The sequence below is a fragment of the Lampetra fluviatilis genome, chromosome 37 (genome assembly GCF_964198595.1).
Source record: "Lampetra fluviatilis chromosome 37, kcLamFluv1.1, whole genome shotgun sequence".
NCBI classification, from domain to species: domain Eukaryota; kingdom Metazoa; phylum Chordata; class Hyperoartia; order Petromyzontiformes; family Petromyzontidae; genus Lampetra; species Lampetra fluviatilis.
The window spans coordinates 7,430,657-7,455,125 of record NC_136311.1 but is presented as its reverse complement, the minus strand read 5'-3'; the positions used below and the strand labels follow the sequence as shown (position 1 = coordinate 7,455,125).

Below are 24,469 nucleotides of genomic sequence, written 5' to 3'. Positions count from 1 at the left end.
TGCAATCAGCGGTCGCAGGATGGGGCCCCCACCCCCCCCATAATGTAAAGCTACGGCAGTGCCACAGTTAATACATATGATACAGCTAATTCTCTTTGGTTCTTTCGGTAAAGTCACGTAGATAGAAATCAAATAAATCAGGCGACCGCTTGTGTTGCGATCGAAATGTCGTGCTTTGTTTTAGCTAATTGTATTTATAACCACGTAACTTTACCGAAAGAACCAAAGAGTATGGATTCCTGCAGTCACGAAAGCTTCAAATCAAGATTGATACTGCTCATTATTAATAATATCGTTTTGGTAGGCTATGTGTAACGCTGAGTTGTCGACGTGGAATTTTTTAAATATTAGTTTTTTTATGATATACAGAGGAATTTTTTTTTGCTGAAATAAACTCCATGTAATCTTTACATTTTTTAACATTTCGTTGCATTTATTATTTTAGTATCGCGTCATATGACGGGCAATTATAATAGTTAACGATAATAATCATCATCTATGCCTCGAGTTTCCTGGCTGGCTTCTGGCTGGGATCCTGTTGACTACCGCCACCACCACCACCACCACCACAACAACGATAACTCTGTTTAACACGTAGATGGCCGTTCGCGACCAATATCATCATCCATAATACAGGGGGGGGGGGTGGGTTAAATCGCGTAAATATATTAATGTGTCGTTAAACCCGCCACCACCCGACACAGCCGATTAGTAAGGTTTGTCACGTAAACAGAACGTGCCAATTCGCTACTAGTACAGCACACAACCGGTGTTGCTGCGCTGGTAACGAATTGGCCACGTTCTGTTCACGTGACAACCCTTTACCATTTGTCTCTGTCGGGTGGCGGCGGGTTTAACGACACATTTATATTTTACGCGATCTAACAACCCAAAAAACAAACTTGGATTGTGGGTAATTTTGGTCGCGACGGCCAATACATGTTAAACAAGCAACGCCTTCTCGAAATAATGACATGATTAAGGTGCTAACTCGGCAAGCGGGTAACTGCAGGGTAAGCGGGTAACTGCAGGGTTAAGGCGTGTTGCCTCTTGTTATACGAACTGCATCGACCGCGTTTGTCTCCACATACAAAGAAAAAAGGTAAATGTGTGTTTTAAATTCCATCGATCTATTGAGTCTTCATGACCAATATTATTGACTTTTCATGACCAATTTATTGAACAGATATTAACGAACTGTAGACGTTGAGACGATTACACGGAGTTCTGCGTGTACTGCATATACTGTACTGTATGTGCAACATCCCAGCAAAATATCTTATCGTTTTGCTTTTCACATACGTTCTTTTACTTAGTGACACTCTGCGGTTGGTTAGGGGGTTTGTATGGTTACTTAAATCTGGCGAATTGCCCGATGATGCTGGATGCAATTACCAGCGAAACGTCGTACTACTCAAAAATTGTAAATGTTGTGGTTTCACGCTTCAACACACCGGTGGGCTAAAGCAGTGAACTATTTGTCTTTTGTCAACGTGACACTTTTTTGCTGATTGGCCGTGTCGGGTGGTGGAGGGTTACGACACATGTATAAATAACGCGATCTAAACCCAAAAACGTTGATTATGAATAATATTGGTCGCGAAAGCCTACTTGTTAAACTAAATAGCTACCGTTGGCATAGCCACTACTACTGAATTCATAACATCGCCAATTTATTCACGAAAACCTGATCATCAGAAGCAAGAATGTGTTCCCATGTGATTGTGGAGTGTCCAACTCCAATTGTTCCACGACGTCCGTCGAGTGGCCTCTTTATTTACGCGCTATGAAGAAGGGCCATCGCTTGAAACGTCGCCGATTTACTTTCCCTTTGAAGGCCACGCACAGTGCTGCTGCTGCTTCTGTTGTTGTTATTGACGAGTGCGTGGAGTGACTTTGTCGATGTCAATTGCTCTTGTGTGCCCACTGCCAACGCATCAGCAGCATCAGCAGCAGCATCGCGGCAATGATCTGCTTAGTTGCTCTGTTTGCACGTAATTGTTGCCCCACAATAGCGCGTTCATAATGAGGCTGTTGTACATCTCTTCGTGTTCGGTTGAGTGGAGGGAATTGGTGATAGGGGCGAATGGATGGCGAGTTTCAGGAGCGCGTGTGCGTGTGCGCGCGCCATAGTTTCATTAAGTTGTCAGAATACACTGTGAGACCTCCTTTACCAGTAGCAAAATAGAGTAATAGGTTTTTACCCTTTTATCTGGTACAAAAACTGACACCTTTATACTACTGATGTCAAAATAGTTGCGTCGACCAACGCGCGCGCGCGCGTGTGTGTGTATCTCTTTCTTCGTGAGTACTTGGTGCGGTGTAGTATACGTCGCCACTAGGGAGACAAAGGCGGCCGCGTCTGTGCATCTCTGTCTTTGCGTGTACCTGGTGCTGTGTATTAAACATCGCCACTAGGGAGACAAAGGCGGCCGGGCGTGGTGCGGCCTTCATTGGTGCTACTCGCTTACAATACTTGCCCCAACAGTCTGTTCAGGCTATACGGGGGAGCTTTGTCTTTGTCTTGGGGAGCGGTGGCCCAGCGGTTAGCGCACTGCGCTCCGAACCCGGCGACCCGAGTTCGATTCCCGCTCACAGCCACCAACACCAGTGACGATTAAATGAACCGACCCAGGGCCTCTCCCCTAGGTTGACTCAGCCTCAAATGAGTACGGCGTGTTAAAAACATGAGCCCTGGGAGAGACAAAGGTGGCCGGGCGTGGTGCTAGCCAAACCCCCTCCCCCCACCCCCGCTTCGTGTGCCGTGCCGGCCTTCATAGGTGCTACTCGCTAACAGCACTTGGCCCAACAGTCTGTGAAGGACTATACGGGGGACCTTTGTCTTTGCGACCCCCAACGTTCTCCTCTTAGCCCCACCTCTCTAATTATGTGGCCCCGCCCCTCCTTGATTGATCAGCCCCCCCCTCCATCCCCATAGCCCCGCTGGAGCTGACGCCGATTATTTAATCGTGTTACACAGAGAAGATGACCCTCCACCTACACACTCACAAATGACAACAACAACAAAGACATTGCTCTGACACATTCGTCAACAACGCGGTGGCTAGGAGATGTTAACTCCCTCGCCTGGGATGCAGGAGGTTCGTGGGTTCGATCCCGACCCTGACGCCCGATGCTGTATATTTGGAGTTTGCGTGTGTCTCTCTTATCATCATCACGGTGGCTAGGAGATGTTAACTCCCTCGCCTGGTATGCAGGAGGTTCGTGGGTTCGATCCCGACGCTGACGCCTGCTCTATATTTGGCGTTTGCGTGTTCTCCCCGTGGTCGCGTGGTTTTTCCTCCGAGTCCTCGTGTTTTTCAATTCAACATTGATAAAGATGCGTTTTAAGAGTATTTGTCTGCTATATGATCATTTCAACATGATAAGCCACTTCCTTGAGCTATCATCTGTGGTTAGGCCGCTAATAAAAACGGCCTACATAGCTCAGTGCGCCTTACCTGGTCAAATAATAATAGTTTAATAACGCTGTCGCCTTAAAACGACAAATACATGACTACATAGGTGACGTGGGTTTTCTTCACAGCGCGTACAATGTGCGAGGGATAAGGGTCCTTGCCCGAAACGTCGCTTTTTTTCAGTAAGGCCACGCAGACCTTCATATTCTTGCGTGTCAGAATCCGAATATGTATTCACACTGGAGGAATCTGAAGAGCTATTAAGCTCTTTTCACAGATGCCTAGTAGACAGCAGCAGGAGTCTGCTGCTGCTGCTGTTCGCCACGACGAGAGGGCTTCAGCAGACAGAGAGAGACAGAGAGAGACAGAGAGAGACAGACAGAGACAGACAGAGAGAGTTTGAGTCGTTTTGCCGTTCCTCCTCCTCCTCAGTTGAAGCAGCACAGACCACAGTCGCTGTTTTACTCTGTGATCCATATATTGTTGTTATTGACGAACTTTTAAAAAAAATCTTATTGTAGTTTTGAATAGCTAAGGCGCCCCCTATATAACAAAGCTTCGATGGCAAGGCTCGTGCATGGCGGGGGGGAGGTGGTGGGTCACAAAGGGCTATAGGGGAGGGATGGGACGGAGTGGGGGGGGGGAGATGAGAATGGGCGATGGAGAAACAGGTGACCCTTGGGAGAGGAACGAAGGGAGGACGACTTTGCACCACCGCCAACGCAGCCACGTGGCAGCAGCAGCAAGCCATCGACAGCACAACTGGCCCTGTACAAACGCGACAATACACACATCGTCACTACTCTCCTGGACGTTACACAAAACAAGCTGAACCTTGGAACTCTCTCTCTGCACCCCCCCCCCTCCTTTCCTCCATTCGCTGCCCCCCACCCCACCCCCTCCTCCATAACCCCCCCCACCCCGCCCCTTACCACAGGAGGTTCGGAACGAAATGCGCCGGCTGTCTGCAGGGCATCTCGCCGAGCGATCTGGTGCGGCGAGCCCGCGGCTCCGTCTTCCACCTCAACTGCTTCACGTGCCTAGTATGTCGCAAGCAGCTGTCCACGGGCGAGGAGCTCTACGTGCTCGACGAGAGCAAGTTCGTGTGCAAGGAGGACTACCTGAGCAGTAGCGGACTCAAGGACACGGGCGCCAACTCGGGTGAGAGGCCGGTGGTTCAAGTTCATTTATTAGGTATAGTCCTGTGAGCCATTCGGCTCTTGAATCTTATGACGAGCTGCGCTTCGAACCCGAGTTCGATTGCCGCCCACGGCCACCCAACGGCGGTGGCGATTGTCTGAAGCGGTGCTGGGCCTCCCCTAGATCGACTCGGCCTGAAACGGTGTGTGAGCATCGCCACTTTGGGGGCAAAGGCTGGTCTCGCGTGGTTGCTGGCCACCCTAACCCGGCCTTCATAGGCGCTCGCTAACAGCACTTTGCCCAAGAGTCCGTGAAGGCTATGCGGGGGATCTTTGTCTTTGGTGGCGGCAGGGGATGGTGAGTGGAGGGAAGGAGAGGCGTGTTCGCATATCGGTGGTTGGAGGTCGTGGCGGAGATGTTGGTCATAATGAAGATCACTTTTGACAACGGTAGTCGTCGTTGTGGTCGTCGTGGTGGTGCGTGGGTGTTTGTGTGTATCCGTGAGTTTGTCACACGAACTGCATACCGCCGTGCGCGCTGTGTAGGTCATTGTGTGTACACGGGAGTGTTGGTAGCGGTGGTGGTTTGTGGTGGTTTGTGGCGGTGGCTGCCAGCGAGCAGCACCTACGAAGGCCGGCACGGCACAGCAAAGGGGGTGGGTGGTCAGCGCCACGCCCGGCCGCCTTTGTCTCCCAAAAACGCTGATCTCTACACGCCGCACCACACACATATACTCATTTACGACCGAGTCGACCTAGGAGAGAGGCGCGGAACCAGCTAACAAAAATATCGCCACCGGAGGAGGGGGGCGTTTGCGGCGGGGGGCGGCGGGGGGGTCGGGGGGATGGTCCGTCGCTCAGCGCGCGGCGCTAACCGCTGCGCCACCGCTCCCTTTCTTTTCCCCCCCCCCCCCCGCCGCCACCACGCAGTGACCACGTGCAGCGACCGTAGCATGTCGCCGGACCTGCAGGAGCAGGGCGCCGACGAGGCGAAGGAGGGCGACCAGTCGGCGTCGTCCGACAAGGAGGCGGGAGCGGGCGAGACGGAGGAGCAGAGCCTCGGAGCCAAGCGGCGCGGGCCCCGCACCACCATCAAGGCCAAGCAGCTGGAGACCCTCAAGGCGGCGTTCGCGGCCACGCCGAAGCCCACGAGGCACATCCGCGAGCAGCTGGCGCAGGAGACCGGCCTCAACATGCGCGTCATTCAGGTAGGCTGATGATGCCTGCTGCTTCCTGCTGCTGCTGATGCTGCTGCTGCTTGCTGCTGCTGCTACAGCTGCTGCTGCTACTGCTGCTGCTAGAGATAGCGTCTCAACATGCGCGTAATACAGGGAGCCTGCTGCTGCTGCTCCTGCTGCTGCTGCTACCTCTTGCTGCTCCTGCTGCTGCTGCTCCTCCTGCTGCTGCTGCTCCTCCTGCTGCTAGAGATCGTGTCAACATGCGCGTCATTCAGGTAGACTGCTGCTCCTGCTGCTGATGCTACTGCTACTTCCTGCTGCTCCTGCTGCTGCTCCTGCTGCTCCTCCTGCTGCTACCTCCTGCTGCTACTTTCTGCTGCTACTTCCTACTGCTCCTGCTGCTGCTGCTTCTGCTGCTGCTGCTGTACTGCCTCCTGCTGCTGCTAGAGATTGCGCCTCAACATGCGCGTCATGCGGGTAGCCTGCTGCTGGTGTGGTACTAGGATGGCCGGGGCAGGTATGCAGGTGCTACTGCTGCTACTGCTGCAGCTGTAGGAAGTACAGTACTGCATGGGGACAGGTGGAGAGCGACAGACTGCTCGAGGACTGGTAAAGCACGAGAGGGAGGGAGTGCACACAGGTGTGTGTGTGCGTTGGGTCACACAGGTAATGGTACCTGGGCTACTGTGGGGAGCACAAGGGTGTGTGTGTGTGTTGGGTCTAACAAGTAATGGTACCTGGGCTACTGTGGGATGCACACAGGTGTGTGTGTGTGTGTTGGGTCACACAGGTAATGGTACATGGGCTACTGTGGGGATCACACAGGTGTGTGTGTGTTGGGTCACACAGGTATTGGTACCTGGGCTACTGTGGGGATCACACAGGTGTGTGTGTTGGGTCACACAGGTGTGTGTGTGTTGGGTCACACAGGTAATGGTACCTGGGCTACTGTAGGAGCACACAGGTGTGTGTGTGTTGGGTCACACAGGTGTGTGTGTGTTGGGTCACACAGGTAATGGTACCTGGGCTACTGTGGGAGCACACAGGTGTGTGTGTGTTGGGTCACACGTGTACTATGGGTGGGAGGGGGCACTCAGCACAACCTCCCCTAACCGAGCTCCCTACAACACCTGGCAAGCCCCGGGGTGGTGGCGGGGTGGTCACAAGTCCAAGTTCTCGCCAGGTGCACGCCTGCTTAGCTTGCGAGGTCCGGCGAGTTTGTTTGGTGTGAGAGTGGATTGGTTGCAGTATAATAGAGTAGAAACACTTCTTAACGGCCACTAATCGCTTCACGACGAACCTCCGTAGAGCCCAATGTGTCGTGTGTAGTGGAGTGTATGTTATTGTAGTGTATAGTAGTGTATAGTGTAGTGTATATAGTAGTGTAGAGTAGTGTAGTGTCTAGTAGTGTAGTGTATAGTATTATAGTGTATAGTGTAGTGTATATAGTGGTGTAGAGTAGTGTAGTGTCTAATAATGTAGTGTATAGTATTATAGTGTATAGTGTAGTGTTTATAGTGGTGTAGAATAGTGTAGTGCCTCCATAGAGCCCAATGTGTCGTGTGTAGTGTAGTGTATGTTATTGTAGTGTATAGTAGTGTATAGTGTAGTGTATATAGTAGTGTAGAGTAGTGTAGTGCATAGTATTGTAGTGTATAGTGTAGTGTATATAGTAGTGTATAGTAGTGTAGTGTATAGTAGTGTAGTGTATAGTGTTATAGTGTATAGTGTAGTGTCTATAGTGGTGTAGAGTAGTGTATAGTATTGTAGTGTATAGTGTAGTGTATAGTAGTGTAGTGCATAGTATTGTAGTGTATAGTGTAGTGTATATAGTAGTGTATAGTAGTGTAGTGTATAGTAGTGTAGTGTATAGTAGTATAGTGTATATAGTGGTGTAGAGTAGTGTAGTGCTTCCATAGAGCCCAATGTGTTCGCTTACCGAACATTCCCCTGTTAACGTTATAGGTATGAATTAATGCATTTATTAACCATGTTTATTTTAATAGTGTGTGTTTATCGTGTTGTTTGGTATCTGTACGTATTGATATCCATTGTTTACACATCATAAAGTGCGTTTTGGGGGTGAAAAGGGGCAACTTTCGATGCGATCGGAACGAATTTATTTGGTTCTTTCGGTAAAGTCACGTAGATAGAAAAATAATAATAAAAATAAAAGTGAATAAAATAAAAACTACGACGTTTCCTAGACTCGCTGAACGACCCAATCACTGAACCAATTGCGGTCGTTAAGAGGGGTTCTACTGTACTGCGTATACTTGATGTGTTTACACATTCACATACCTCTCGTTACACATTATCACCTCTAGACATTCAAATAAATACCTGTGTATGCGCGTGCATTTGCACGTGCAGCACTGTGCAGACGCTTGAGCAAACATTCCAATTAACACACAGACACTTGTGTTGGCAGATTGTGATTGAAGCACACACACACGATCAGTCACCTTGCAACAAAGGCAGTGTCCGATTGTTTGGCGTTCATTATCAGACTGTAGCTCGACACACACACACGCGCTGACGCAGACACGCAACAAAGATCCCCCGTGTAGCCTTAACAGACTGTAGGAGCAAGTGCTGTTAGCGAGCACCTATGAAGGGCGGTGGGTGGCCAATACCACGCCCGGCCGCCTTTGTCTCCCCAGTGGCGATGTTTACACACCACTGCGCACCAGGTACTCATTTGAGGCTGAGTCGACCTAGGGGAGACGCAGGACCGGTTCTGATCATAATCGTCACCGGTGTTGGCCGCGAGCGGGAATCGAACTCGGGGAGCCGGGGTCGCAACGCAGCGTAGCGCTTAACCACTGCACTACCGCTCCCCAAAGACAAAGACCCCCATATAGCCTGGAACAGACTGTTGGGGCAAGTGCTGTTAGCGAGCACCTATGAAGGCCGGAACGGCACACGAAGGGGTGGGTGGGTCAGCACCGCGCCCGACCGCCTTTGTCTCCCTAGTGGCGATGTTTACACACCTCACCAGGTACTCATTTGAGGCTGAGTCGACCTAGAGGGAGGCCCGGGATCGGTTCGGATAATCGTCACTGGTGTTGGCCGTGAGCGGGAATCGAACCCGTGTCGCCAGGTTCATAGCGCAGCGCGCTAACCGCTACACTACCGCTCCCCACACACACACACACACGCGCGCGCAGACACACACACGTGATTAAGAATAATTGCCTCTCAAAATCTAATAGACTTCAAGCAATGACAATCACTTACTCGAATCGTCTGCGATCATTATGCCACTCGGAGTGCGGTCCCCGCCTCTCCCTTCATAACTCTTCAACTCAAGGGCGGGGGTGGTGGGGGGGCTCCCTGCAATTTTGCCCGCGACCTCAAAGACCGCTCTGGTAAACCGACTCGCGCGCGTGTTTACGCAGTTTTTGTTTTCATTCATTTTTAAAAAACAAACAAACAAACACGCAAAAAGACGAAGGGCAAAGGTGCCCCGTATAGCCTGAAAAAGACTGTAGGTGCAAGTGATGTTAGCCAGCACCACGCCCGACCGCCTTTGTATCCCCAGTGGCGATGTTTACACACCACACCATGTACTCATTTGAGGCTGAGTCGACCTAGGGGAGGCCCAGGACCGGTTCAGATAATTCACTGTGTAACAAACATTGTTTTGTTCCTGGGTAGTAAGTGTTATTTTCCAATTGCTTATGCCTCAAAAGTACAGAAGATGACTATCATTACCCACACACTTTGCTTTTGTGACCAGGACAGTGATATTTAGAAATGTGCCTATTTTCAATGAGAAAACGTGGTGTGCATGTGTGTCATTCCTTCACGTAAAGTCCTGGTCACAAAAGCAACGTTTGTGGGGAATAATAGCCATTTGCTATACTTTTGAGGCATAAGCAATTATAAAATAGCACTTACTACCCAGGAACAACAAGTCGTGTTACACAGTGATATATAATCGTCACTGGTGTTGGCCGTGAGCGGGAATCGAACTTGGGAGTCCAAGTTCGTAGTGCAGCGCGCTAACTGCTACACCACCGCTCCCCCCCCCAATCACTCAACTCATTCGTCACGGAACACTGCTGTGTGGCATTAGATTTGTTTTTAAAGAATATATATTTATAATCGTTGCAGGTAATGGCCCTTCTTCGGAGCACATACAACATTATTGTTGTTATGTGCCACGCCGTTTTATATGCAATGGAAGGCCCATTACCCGAAACGTCGGGCTATTCCATATTTAATTATATAAACGAGTGTTTGCTGTTGTTAACTGCTCTTGTGCGCCACTGCCAACGCAGCAGCAGCAGCGGCAACATGAAAATATAGTTTGTTTTGTAATTCAATCTCCGCTTATTTATTCATTCATATCAAGCAGGTGAAAAGACAACGGTCTAGCACGCGCGAAAACATTTAATAGAGAAAAAAACAAGTAATACGATAACGAGGAATGCAATGCACCAATATTAGTCTGCGAATCGTGACGTCGTCCAGACAACGGTGCCTCTCAATCGATGTGGGGGGGGGGGGGGGGGGAGTCGATGGCTGGCGCGGATCTTGCATTTAAAAGCAAAATGCTTGCCCTGGCTTCGCTTGCCGCGAGTGTCATCAGCACGGCGTGGCCTCGTTCCTCCGCTCGCTGCCAAGCGTCTTGTTCGTGTCTCCCCGTCGGTTGCGACTGTGTCACTTGCTCGGGCGTGCTCACTGAGCTCACTTAAAGTCACTGCCCACCAACGCTTGTTTTATTTTCAGCCAGGAAATTGCTCCCCCCCACCCCACCCCCACCAACATCCCTGCCCCCCCCCCCCCCCCTTGTTTGGGGTGCAGAGGGGGGAGGGCGTTGATGGCAAAGGAGTTCTCTTCTCCAAACAGTCACAATCACCGTACCGACCGCGCACGTGGCCCTGTGTAGGTTTGGTTCCAGAACCGGCGCTCCAAGGAGCGGCGGATGAAGCAGCTGAGCGCCCTCGGGGCGCGCCGCCACGCGTTCTTCAGGAACCCGAGGCGCATGCGCACCCTGGGAGGTCGCCTCGACGAGGCGGAGATGATGGCGAGCGGACCCTTCAACTACTACGGCGGTACGTTGGGAGGGGGGGGTGGGTCCGGGGGACGCGGGGGAGGGGGGCGGGCATGGAGACACAGAGGGGACACGCGGGTTTGGGCGGCGTTGAGACAGTCAGGATACTGGGAAATGGTAACACGGGGGACATGTGGTCATGGGGATGGGGGGAAGAATGGAACAAGAGGATATGGAGACGCAGGGATATGGAAGCAGATGGGGAAGGGGGCATCGGGACAGGGAGAGGGCTAGGGGGGTAGAGGGGGGGGGGGCATGGGAGAATTGTCGGCACCCGAGGACATGGGGGGGGGGGGGTGCATGTGGATATGGATAAATGGGGACGTTGGGTCATGGGGGTACAGGGTGTTTGGACCGATGTTGGAATATGATGGGAAGACGCAGGGATTTGGATGCGTGTTGACACAAAGGCGCAAAGACACGGGGTGCATGGCGCATGAGTGGGCAGAGGGGAGAAGGGGGCCGTGGAGACACGCGTGTTTAGAGACACGCGTGTTTAGAGACACGCGTGTTTAGAGACACGCGTGTTTAGAGACACGCGTGTTTAGAGACACGCGTGTTTAGAGACACGCGTGTTTAGAGACACGGGTGACGCGTGGATCAGACGCGGAGGTGATGGGGCGATGGGTTTGGTGTGCGGTGGGTTGGCGCGCCGTGAGAGCGAGTGCGGTTAGCGAGCACCTATTAAGGGCGGCATGGGCGTCACAACAAGCGGGGCACACCCGGCCGCCTTTGTCTCTCCGCGGCAGTGCCGAGATGTGTGTTACACGACGGACTCGGTCACTCATTTAAAACAGCGAGTGGACCTCGGGAAGGCCCAACACGGGAGCAGGTAACGGGGTTTGAGTTATTAACTCGATCCACCGGGTTTCGTAGCGGAGTGCGCTAACCACTGCGCCACCCACCCCTCCCCCCACACACACATCCCCGTCCCCACTTCCCCCAACACACGCGCGCGCTCAAACCTCAAATCCACCCACTCACTCAACCAAACCTCTCCCCCTCCCTGCCTGAACACATCCCCCCACCACCCACAACCCTCCTCCACCCCCCCATACACAAACCCGCTCGTATGAATGGACGCGCTGTGTTGTGTTGCCCGCAGTCTGTGTGTCGGGAGGGGGTTGGAGTGGAGGGTTAGAGGGGGGTAGAAGTGGGGGGGGGGGGGGTAGCAGAGGGGGGTAAGAAGGGGGGAGGGGGGGGTGTAGCCGGGCCCTCGGTGGCCGTGATAATATCCGGACAAAGCCGCATCTGCGGTCCCTTTTTGTCGCACATTCGGCGTCGGATTTGTTCCAATTACGCGCGACACTTCAAACGCAGTGGAGGTCAGTGTTCCCCCCCCCCCTCCCCCTCTAAGCTCCCTCTTCCACCCCCCCCCCCCACACACACATTGCCCCCTCCTCCTCTCCCTCCTTCCCCCACCTCTCCACCCCCACCCTCACTCACCCTTCCCAAATCCCAACTCTCTCCTTCTCCCAAACCCTCTCCCTCCCATCGCTCCCCCCGCCCCCACCTCGCGTGGGCTCTCTCTCTCTCTCCTCACGTACAATAATTATATAATTAACAGCGCTTTGTCGATCTACTGCTGGATGAAGACGTCCCCGTACCTGGCCTCGTGTTGAGCCTCGGGGTTGTTTTGACCATACTTCACCAGGCTGGGCAGTGCGGGTTGGTGACCAGCAGCAGGTCGCCACTGATGGTAGCCGTGGGCCGGGGAATCGAAGTCGCTTTTACCAAATGTGCTAACCACTGCGCCACCACTCGTTTTCCAGTCGCCTCGTGGAATTCACGGTCAGACCTCCCGAGCGTAGCAGGACCCTCCCGAAAACGAGTCTCGAGACTCGGTGAGGCTTTGCAGGGATGTCGATGCCTCGCGGGCCGATGTCAGACGCGAGTCTGATTTTTCTTCTTTCGTGTGAACCCTAAATAAAGACGGGAATAATAATATGATAAACAATGTTTCTGATGAAACACCACGAGGCTATGAAGTTACGTCAAAATGGCGCTGTTGTGACGTCATCGGGGACGTGGTTGAAGGGCGGGCATCGTAGATTTCACACTGTGCGTGGCCTTCAAACACAAATGAATATATATAATCGGCGACGTTTCAGGCAATGGACCTTCTTAGCACAGAAACAAATGTTGTATTTTCTTGGTTCTTTCGGTAAAGTCACGTAGAAGGGAAATAATAAAATAATAAAAATAAAACATAATAAAATACAATTCTCACGACGTTTCGGCCACAACGCAAGCAGCCATCCTGTCTTTCCGACAGACCTGGTCTTCACCTGAGGACGGCTGCTTGCGTTGTGGCCGAAACGTCGTGAGGATTGAATTTTATAATGTTTTATTTTTATTATTTTATTATTTCCCTTCTACGTGACTTTACCGAAAGAACCAAGAAGATGAATCCCTGCAGTCACGAAAGCTTTAAATCGAAATTAAAAATTTTATTTGTTTACTTTTAAGGCCACGGTGTTGTTATTGACGAGTGTGTTGAGTTGTTGTTGTTGTTGCTGTTAATTGTGCCAACGCAGCAACCAACGAAATTTGTTCAATTACGTATCGATGTAGGAGCATAGGAATTGAGTACAACAATTAGATTGTCCTTGCACCGCCCGCAGTGTCGCTCCCGCAGCCTCTAACACCTGTTATGCACGGCGCTCGCCTCGTCCTCGTGCGACGCAGGCCAAGCTCTGCTTAGCTTGTTTGCTTTCGCATCTTCCACCCTGCAATGCCGCTGTGACTTGGGCTGTGATCTATGGGTCTCTATGTGACTCTATATAGCTACTTAGCTCTATGGGTCTCTGTCTAACTCTGTAGATCTCCAAGCAGGTCTATGGGTCTCTAACTCTATAGATATCCAAGCGACTTGATGGGTCTCTATCTAACTCTGTAGATCTCCAAGCAGGTCTATGAGTCTCTGTCTAACTCTATAGAGCTCCAACAGACTTGATGGGTCTCTATGTAACTCTATAGAGCTCCAACAGACTTGATGGGTCTCTGTCTAACTCTATAGATCTCCAGGCAAGTCTATGGGTCTCTAACTCTATAGATATCCAAGCGACTTGATGGGTCTCTATCTAACTCTGTAGATCTCCAAGCAGGTCTATGAGTCTCTGTCTAACTCTATAGAGCTCCAACAGACTTGATGGGTCTCTATGTAACTCTATAGAGCTCCAACAGACTTGATGGGTCTCTGTCTAACTCTATAGATATCCAGGCAGGTCTATGGGTCTCTAACTCTATAGATATCCAAGCGACTTGATGGGTCTCTATCTAACTCTGTAGATCTCCAAGCAGGTCTATGAGTCTCTGTTTAACTCTATAGAGCTCCAACAGACTTGATGGGTCTCTAACTCGACAGATCTCTATGTAACTCTGTGAGTCTCGAGGTGACTCTATGGAACTCTATGAGTCGATATGTGACCACGATGTCCTGTCACTGCCGTCACTGCTGACGGCCCTGGACTTTGGTCTGTGGGTCTCGATGTATCTCCATGAATCTCTGCGTCACTATGATGTGTAACTCTGTAGATCTCTATGCAGCTACATGGGTCTCTATGTAACTCTATGCCTCTGTATGTTAATGTATGGAAGGCCCATGACCGGTTCAAATGATTCGTCACCGATGTTGGCTGTGGTGAGCAGGAATCGAACTCGGGTCGCCGTGTTCGAAGCGCATTGCGCTAACCATTGCGCCACAGTTCCCCACACTCGCATCACCACCAACAACAACACCATCATCACCACCACCACTGCTACCAAAGACAAAGATCCCCCGTAAAGGCTGAACAGACTTTTGGGGCAAGTGCTGTTAGCGAACACCTACGAAGGCCGGTACGGCACACGAGGGGGTGGGTGGCCAACACCACCCCCCGGACGCCTTTGTCTCCCCAGTGGTGATGTTTAAACACCACACCAGGTACTCATTGGGGGCTGAGTCGACCTAGGGGAAGCCCATGACCATCACCACTACCACCATCGCCACCACCAACCACCACCACGTCCGTCACCATCATCTTCGCATAATTGGAACCCCCTGTGAATGTAGCCATAGCTTTTGAGACTCAACCGCTGCTCATTATATCACGGGGGGGGGGGGTTCTGTTTGGGGGGTGGTGGGATGAGGGGGGGGGGTGGTTGGGCGGTGGATGGGTGGGAGGGGAGGGGGGGCGTCCCCAAACATGTTGGGTGATTATGCGTTTCTGGCCCCAATTTGGGTTCAAAGATACTTTGAGGGGTAGCGAAGTGGGGGGTGCGTGTGTGCGTGTTTGTGCGTGTTTGTGCGTGTGTGTGCGTGTGTGTGCGTGTGTGTGCGTGTGTGCGTGTGTGTGTGCGTGTGTGTGCGTGTGTGCGTGTGTGTGTGCGTGTGTGCGTGTGTGCGGTGGTGTAGCGGTGAGCGCGTGTGCGCGTGTGTGCGGTGGTGTAGCGGTGAGCGCGCTGCGCTACGAACCCGGCTACACGGGTTCAATTCCCGCTCACGGCTAACACCAGCGACGATTCGCTGAACCGGTCCTGGGCCTCTTCTAGGTCGACTCAGCCTCAAATCAGTGCCTGGTGCGGTGTGTAAACATCGCCACTGGGGAGACAAAGGCGGTCGAGCGTGGTGCGGGCCACCCACTACCATGCATACCGTGCCGGCCTTCATAGGTGCTCGCTAACAGCACTTGCCCTAACAGTATGTTAAGGCTATACGGGGGCGTGTGTGCATGTGTGTGTGTGTATGCGTGTGTGCGTGTGTGACGTGGTGCTGACCACCCACCCCCTCGTGTGCAGTGCCACCCTTCATAGGTGCTCGCTAACAGCACTTGCCCCAACAAGTCTTTTGAGGCTATATACGGGGGGCGGGTGTCTTTGTCTTTGTCGTATGTGTGGGATTTTCTGGGTGAGAGGAGGGATCTACATCGCTCCGTCCGGGGTTATTTCGCGAAACGGAGCCGCCAGGCGCAGGGCCTAATCCCACAGGGTTTTTTTTTATTTCGTTGGCGCCAAAGCCCCGTTGAGTTTCGCCGATTTAGCTTTTGCTGTGTCCCACCAATCTACCCACCTCCCCGCCGACCCACACACCCACCCACCCACCCACCCGCTACCCACTCATCCACCAACCCGCCCACCAACCCGCCCACCAACCCGCCCACCCACTCACCCACCCACCCACTCACCCACCCACCCACCCACTCACTCACCCACTCACTCACCCACCCACCCACCCACTCACCCACCCACTCACCCACCCACCCACCCACTCACCCACCCACCCACCCACCCACCCACCCACCCACCCACCCACCCACTCACCCACCCACCCACCCACCCACTCACCCACCCACCCACCCACCCACTCACCCACTCACCCACCCACTCACCCACCCACTCACCCACCCACTCACCCACTCACCCACTCACCCACCCACTCACCCACCCACCCACTCACCCACCCACTCACCCACCCACCCACTCATCCACCCATCCACCCATCCACCCACCCACCCACTCACCCACCCATCCACCAACCAACCCACCCACCAACGCGCCCACCAACCCTCTCTCCCACTTGCCCGTTCGCTCGCTCGCTCATCCACTCATCTACCCACCACCCACCTACCCATCCACCTGACTGCTCGCTCGCCCACACACTCGCTCGCACCTCCACCACCCCACTAACTCACTCGCTCATCCACCTACCCACTAACTCACTCGCTCATCCACCTACCCACTAACTCACTCGCTCATCCACCTACCCACTAACTCACTCGCACCTCCACCACCCCACTAAGTCACTCGCTCATCCACCTACCCACTAACTCACTCGCTCATCCACCTACCCACTAACTCACTCGCACATCCACCTTCCCACTAAATCACTCGCTTATCCACCTACCCACTAACTCACTCGCTCATCCACCTACCCACTAACTCACTCGTTTATCGACTTGCCCACTAACTCACTCGCTCATCCATGAAATCTACCCACCCACCTACTTATTCGCTCGCTCACACAAGCTCGCTCATCCACCGATCTACATACTCATCCACCCATTCACCAACCCACTCTCTTTCTCGCTCAGTAACTCACTCGTACAATCGCTCACTCAACCGCTCACTCACTACAATAATAGTAGTAAAACAACTTGAAACGCTCAACATTTTCGACAACGTGCGAATGTTGAGTGCGCAACGGGGAAGGGAACCCATCAACACACTCACCCACTCAATCGCTCACTCAGCAACACACCCAGCCACCCATTCAATCACTTGCTCATCCATCGAATCACAGGCCCACCCATCCACTCACACACGCACTCAATCACTCACTCACCTATTCACCTACTCACTCATACATCCATCCATCCACTCACTTCACTCGCTCATCTTATCCATTCATCCACCGACTCACAAATGCAGCCACTCGCCCATTGGCTCACCAGGTCATCCGTCCACTCACTTATCCATCTATCTACTCACCCCACGCATCCACTCACTCACTCACTCGCCCGTCCACCACCGCAATTCACTCAACCATTCACTCACTCACTCGCCCGTCCACCACACTCACTCACTCACTCTCCCACCCCTACAAGACAAAGATCCCCCGTAGCCTTCAAAGACTGTTGGGGCAAGTGCTGTTAGCGAGTAGCACATATGAAGGCCGGCACGGCACACGAGGGGGTGGGTGGCCAGCGCCACGGTCCGGCCGCCTTTGTCTCCCCAGTAGCGATGTTTTTACACAACGCACCAGGTACTGATTTGAGGCTGAATCGATCTAGGGGAGGCCCAGGACCGGTTCAGATAATAGTCACCGGTGTTGGCCGTGAGCGGGATTCGAACCCGGGTCGCCAGGTTCGTAGCACAGCGCGCTAACCGCTCCCCAATACGCCTACACACACGGACACACAAACACAGACACACAAACACAGACACACGCACGCACACCTAGTAACCCTAAACCCCCACCCACCCATCCCTCTCCTCCCTCCCACCCCCAGTGAGATTTGCATGTGAAGTGAAATACAAGAGAGAGAGAGAAAAAAATTATCAGAACTGACGATAATGGCAGGAGCCCTTTCTCTGCGGTGCTTGTAGGCCGCGCAAATCCGCGTGTTATTCGCTTAATCTCCGTACAAAATTTGGCCATTCCTGCTCTCACTCCCTCCCCCAACCACCCTCATCACCCTGAGCCTCCCTAAACCTCCACCCCCCCCCTCTCTCTCTCTCCCCTTCAGCTCCCTCCGCGGCTCTCTCCGAAACTCAGCAAAGGCAGCGTCGTTGTTGAAAATAACAAATAAATAACCAATAGGCCGCAGATTAGCATCTGCAGATGAATTGCGCCTTACAAATGTCAACTATTATTATGTATCTCCCCTCTCCCTCCAATGCCCGTCTCTCCGCATACAAACAATCAACAACGATTGTCGCAAAGCCAAATCAGGCCATATCCTCCTGTGAGTGCACGATCCCAGCGCTGATTCAGGACAAGCAAAACTCCGCATGGACCCGTTTCGACACGCAGCGTCTCATCGGCAACAGCCACCCATTGCTATTCTGGGCGGCTCCCTCCCCCCACCCCTCACCCCCATCCCCCACTCCTCACCCCCGCCTCCCCAGCCTCCCCCCCACCGCACCCTCGGCTTTTTAAATCGATCTCCAATTGAGAGCGGGAGATGCCAAACAGTCTCCCTGACGACACATGAAGATCTTACGGGCGCGGCAGCTGAATGAATGAAGTGGCTTTCTTACCCCCCCCCTCCCCACCGATCTCCCCTCTTCATCCCCCTCCGCCCCCCCCCTCTCCCCCTCTCACCCCCACTTGTACCCCCCCCCCACGCCCGCCCCCCCCTACAGATCCTCGCACCCTCCCTAACGAACCCCCCCCCCCGCCCCCCACTCTCATATTCTTTGGGTCATTCGGTAAAGTGACGCAGATCGGTTCAAAGAGAATAACAAAAACAACGACGACGTTTCGATCGCCACACGAGCGGTCGTCATCTCCACCACCACGAACTTCCACTTCTCTCGATCCTCGTTCCAACCGCACCACCACCACCTCTTCCCCTGTTCAGTTTCATTCATTATTTATTTTATTTGTTGACAAATCATAACGCAACTTGGTGGGAGGGAGCGGCGAACAACCGCCATGACAGATACGCCATCCAGCAGTGGATTGTGTGTTTTTGTAGCGGGGGGGCGGTGGGCCGAGCTTGGCGGTGTTGTGGTGCAATTGGCGGATGGAGGCGACTCGATTCAGACAGATCGGTGCCCAGGGGGCTACTGTAATTTGTCGGGATGACTCGATGTACGCACGCATCGATTAATCGATTGGATAAAACGAACAAACTAAAATCCCCGGACATCTCGCGCGCGAGAACCGATCGTTTATTTACGTTCCGTGCCGCGTGTCCACGCGCTGACGTGCATGATGTGCACATGTTGCCGCGATCGGAGCGAAAGAGCAAACGACGCTTCATCAGGAAGAGGGGTGGGGCCTAGAGAAGAAGGGGGCGGGGCTAACAGGCAGGAGGCGTGGCCTAGAGAAGAAGGGGGCGGGGCTAAACGGCAGGAGGCGTGGCCTAGAGAAGAAGGCGCGGGGTTAATTGGCAGGAGGTGGGGTCTAGAGAAGAAGGGGCGGGGCTAATCGACAGGAGGCGTGGTCTAGAGAAGAAGGGGGCGGGGCTAATAGGCAGGAGGCGTGGCCCAGAGGAGAAGGGGACGGGGCTAATAGACAGGAGGCGTGGCCTAGAGAAGAAGGAGGCGGGGCTAACGGGCAGGAGGCGTGGCCTAGAGAAGAAGGGGGCGGAGGCTGCAGAGGTTGAAATCGCCATATTCTTAGGTTTTTTCGGTAAAGTCACGCAGGTAAAAAAAATTTAAATTCATAAAAGTAAAATAAAATATCAAGTGATACAGCTATCGTGCTGTGACGGTTCCACCTGAAGACGGAAGCTTGTGTTGCCTCCGAAACGTCGTGATTTTTTTTTACTTATATTAATTTTTATTTTTTTACCTACGTGACTTGACCTAAAAAACCTAACAATATGAATCCTTGCAGTCACGAAAGCTTCAAATCTAGAATTAAATCGCCCTGTTGTTGGTGGCATGGATCAGATCACAATGAGACTTCTTCATTTGGACTGGAGGGAGGAATCCGATGAGCTATGAAGCTCTTTCGCAAAGGGTCAAGTAGGGGCGGGGTCGGCAAGTTACAACACCAATCAATGCACTAGAAATCAATAAACAACCTCGAGTGTGTGTACGAGTACAAATTGCGTAAGTCGATAAATTGTCGCCAAATTTTTTTTATCACAAAACGCAAGCTTGGGCGATTTATCAAAACAACAAAAACAGTCTCCCAGACCAGGCACCAACACGCGATCATGGGCCGACTCGTGTTCGTTTCGAGACGCTGTCATATTTGCATGACGTGCTACGTGGTAGACACGTTTATAGACACACAAAGGCGGGTGGGGTGGCCAGCATCACGCCCGGCCACCTTTTCCTCTCGAATTGTGATGTTTACACCACCATCATCATCACCATCATCGTCATCATCATCGTCATCATCACCATCATCGTCATCATCACCACCATCATCGTCATCATCATCGTCATCATCACCATCATCACCACCACCACCACCATCATCACCACCATCATCGTCATCATCACCACCATCATCGTCATCATCATCGTCACCACCACCACCATCACCACCATCATCGTCATCATCATCATCATAACCACCACCACCACCATCATCACCACCATCATCGTCATCATCACCACCATCATCGTCATCATCACCACCATCATCACCACCATCATCGTCATCATCACCATCATCGTCACCATCACCGCCCGCTATGTGTAGTAATTTAAAGGCGCCGCTGAACTGTCCTGTCGTATGCTCGGGACGATGACGCTAATCGGGACGACATCAACTAGTTGACCTCAACAATCCAGCGTGGGTTTGTGCAGTTAACAGTGCCGAGTGACAGCCACCGAGAACACACGGAGATGATGTTTAAAACAGGCGGAGGTGATCTGTGCTTCTGGTGTGTTCAAATCCTCCTGATTGGTTGCGTTGGGGCGGGGGGCGGGGTTGACTCAGCCAATCATCCTTGCGAGGGTCGATACAATTAGTAGGCCAATCCTTGCCACGGCACTTGCAAGTGAATGCGGTGGCAGCTCCAGAGGTGTTTGTTGATTTTCCTTGACGTCGCTCCCGCTTGGTCTGCCAAGCGGTGCGTCTTTTCTCCTCGCCTCTCCTGAGGCCTGCTTTCACAGCCTGCTGCCAGCTGAGTCGGTCGCCGGCAGTTTCCCCCCCCCCCCAGTCATTTGGGTTGATGTCGCAGCTCTTCACGTCCCGTTTACAGACAAAGACCTTCATAGCTCATCGGATTCCTCCAGGCTCAACGGAGACTACGTTGCTGAAATACTAAACTTGACCCCCCACCCTTCTCACCCCCCCGTATTGCCCACAGACTACCAGGGTGACTACTACGTCCCAGGCAGCAGCTACGACTTCTTCCCGCAAGGGGGGCCCCCGGGGCAGCCGCAGAGCGCGGCCGAGCTCGCCTTCCTCCCCACGGCGGGGGGGCTCGCGGGTCCCGGCGAGCACCCCCACCACGCTCACCCGCACCCTCACCACGCTCACCCGCACCCTCACCAGCACCCCCACCACCCCACCAGCATCCCCGGGCCCGACGCCGGAGGGGTGCCTCGCTTCGCAGACATGCTGCCCCACGGGGGCGCGGGGGGACCCGGAGGCGGAGGAGGTGGCGGAGGTGGCGGAGGAGGAGGTGGGGGCGGTGGAGGAGGTGGAGGAGGAGGCGGAGGAGGAGGTGGGGGCGGTGGAGGAGGAGGAGGAGGTGGGGGCGGTGGATCCGGACCAGGAATCCCGTCGGGTCCCGGGGGAGGAGGTGGGGGAGCGGACACCCCCAGCCCGGAGCCTCAACCCGGAGGGGGCCGCCCCCACCGCCGCACCTGCACGCCATGGAGTCCCACAGGGGGACGTGTACGTGAGCGCGGGGCCCAGCCCCCCATTCCACATTCCTGGTGCGGGACCTGGGCCCTATAACGGTCACCCGCTGGCGCACCCGGAGATGGGCGAGGGCACGGTCTGGTGAAACGAGAGGCGAAACATCAACAACAACAACAGCAACAACAGCAAGAAAACTGTAGCACAGTGATGATGATGATGGTGATGATGATGACCGACACGTGACTCACCCGACACGCCCTCCATCTCTTATTCTTCTTCTTATGAACTTCGACTCGTCAACCTCGTTGTCCGCTCACGCAACCGAACCAAAACGCAAGATGATGGAGGGCCCGTCCGGGAGTGGTGGGGTTTGGGGGGTGGGAGGGGAGGGGCGGGGGAGGAGATGGTGGGTGGGTGGGTGGGGGGGGAAATAACAAAACAAAACCTTTTAGAAGCCAAAATCTGGAGCTGCTGACCTCTATAACTGCTCGGGAATTCGTCCGTCCCGATGTTCATTGAAGATTTAAAAAGAAACCTCGACTCGAAGCCGCGATGAGCACGTGCGACGATGCGCGCGCGCGCGTTGTGTGTGTGTGCGAGTGTGTTTTGAAGAGGACTTTGTGACGTCACGAGTGGGCGTCGTGAGGGGTGGGGGGGGGCGACTTGCGGGGGCTTTGGGGGGGAGGGGGGAGGGGCGCGTTGGGGGGGTGAACAACCAAGCAAAGCGACAAAACTAATAAACAAGCAAAAAGCAAATTATAATCATCAACATGATTCACAAAGCAAATATAATGACTCGTAAAACTCGAACAAACCCTTCGTGTAACAAAACAGTGCTGAGCCGGCCGGACGAGAGCGTTGGAAGAAGACCCGACACTTGAGCAGAACGAAGAGACCTCCTTCCAATCTGTCACGGCGTCACATTTATCAAACCTCCAGTGTTTTTCGCTCCCGCGGTGAGCTCGTTTATAGCCATTATGAGTCTATTGCGCGCTCGTATACGCGCGCGCGTGCGTGCGTGCGCGCGCGCCTGTGGGTGTGTGTGCGCGTGTGTGTGCGCACGCGTGTGTGTGTCTGTGTGTCTGTGTGTGGGGGGGGGGGAGCGGTGGTGTAGCGGTTAGCGCGCTGCACTACGAACCCAGTGACCCGAGTTCGATTCCCACTCGCGGCTACCAACACCCAGTGACGATTATCTGAACCGGTCCCGGATCTCCCCCTGTCGTCGACTCAGCCTCAAATTGGTGTGTGTGTAAAGATCGCCACTGGGGAGACAAAGGCGGCCGGCGTGGTTCTGGCCACCCACGCCCTCGTGTACCGTGCCGGCCTTCGTCAGGTGCTCGCTAACAGCGCTTGCCCCCAAAACAATAATAATCTGTTATGGCTATACGGGGGGAGGGATATTTGTCTTTGTGTGTGTGTGTGGGCGCGTGCGCGTGTGCGCGCGTGTGTGTGTGCACTTCTTATTTAGCGAATTTCTCTCGGGGCGCACAGCATTCTGGTCGGATGGAGACTCCCCCCCCCGCCCCGATCAGTCGCACACCCCCTCGGAACAACGGAGCGAGAGGCGGTCGAGCTGAAGGGTCGGAGTCCGTTCCTCTGCCGTTCGCCCACCGGGTTCGCGGTCGCAACTCTGCCTGTCTGTCTGTCTCTCTCTCTGTCTCTCTGTCCTCCGTCTCTGTGTCTCTCTCGCAACTGGTTGCAGGAGACGTTCGCACACGGCATAAGCGATTCGATCGCGTGGAACCGCGAGCATCTGCAGCAAAAACGATCGCTCAGGCGTGGACTGCGGCTCTTTTACTCGCGACTTCAGTATTGAGATTTGACGGATTATTGAGATGTATCTCCGGTTTTTCTTGGGGGGTGGGGAGGGGTGGGTGGGGGCGGAGGGGAGGGGGTCGAATGTTTATTCAGTAATAATCACCACCACCACCACGACGACGATGATGATGATGATAGTAATATTATGTTTTTTTTACGTTTTGTGTTGACGCGTGAACAGCAGCATTACGAACACGGCAATCGTCTCCGCAGTATTATTATTATTATAATAATTACATTGTTGTCGTCGTTGTTGTTGTTGTTGTTCTCCGCATCGCCACTGCCGTCGAGGGTTCCCTGCCATCGAACCGTCAACCACAATTTCCCCCCCCCCCCCCCCAATTCACGGCGCCATCCCATGGATTTAATTTTGTAAGTCTCACTTAGCGTTTTTCCGGTCTCTGTTATTGGAAAGGAGACGCAGGGCTGTGATCGGCGAGGGGTGGTGGCGGGGGTGGCGGTGTAGAGGTTTGAAATCCTCGATCGCACGGCCGATCCGTGCCGCGTGCTCGCTTCAGGCCTAATGGTCAACAACAGGTCGCCGTCGTGAGTTACGACGAAAAACACTCGGATTTGTTACGGCAAACTTACGAACGTTTTTGCCTGCGCGCGGTCCGTGCGGTTGCGTGCGTGCGTGCGTCTGTGTGGAGCTTCTTGCGGGGCTGTACCGCCTTGTCGCTCGCACACGATGATAGCAGCGGTGGTGGTGGTGATGTCCGACGTTTCGCACCACCGCGGCTGGCTGGCTGGCTGCCTGGCTGCGAGCGAGAGCCGTGCCCCGGGAAGCGAAACGTCGGGCAATGGTCGATGCGCCGAGATGATCGCGCGGTACGACCCCGGAAGACGACGCGGGGAGAACCAAACCGGTTGTGCAG

At 53.6% G+C, this 24,469-nt stretch overlaps 1 protein-coding gene across 1 annotated transcript in view; it reads left to right on the top strand.

Moving 5' to 3' along the window:
• The window catches only part of LHX1 (LIM homeobox 1), a 75,326-nt gene extending 53,405 nt beyond the window's left edge, over positions 1-21,921 (top strand). Inside the window, exons 2-6 of the mRNA XM_078873974.1 lie at positions 4,357-4,580; positions 5,489-5,766; positions 10,634-10,799; positions 21,277-21,612; positions 21,737-21,921. Coding sequence (XP_078730100.1) covers positions 4,357-4,580; positions 5,489-5,766; positions 10,634-10,799; positions 21,277-21,612; positions 21,737-21,921 — 1,189 coding nt within the window. The remainder of the gene's footprint in view (positions 1-4,356; positions 4,581-5,488; positions 5,767-10,633; positions 10,800-21,276; positions 21,613-21,736) is intronic.
• Positions 21,922-24,469: the final 2,548 nt, after the last annotated feature.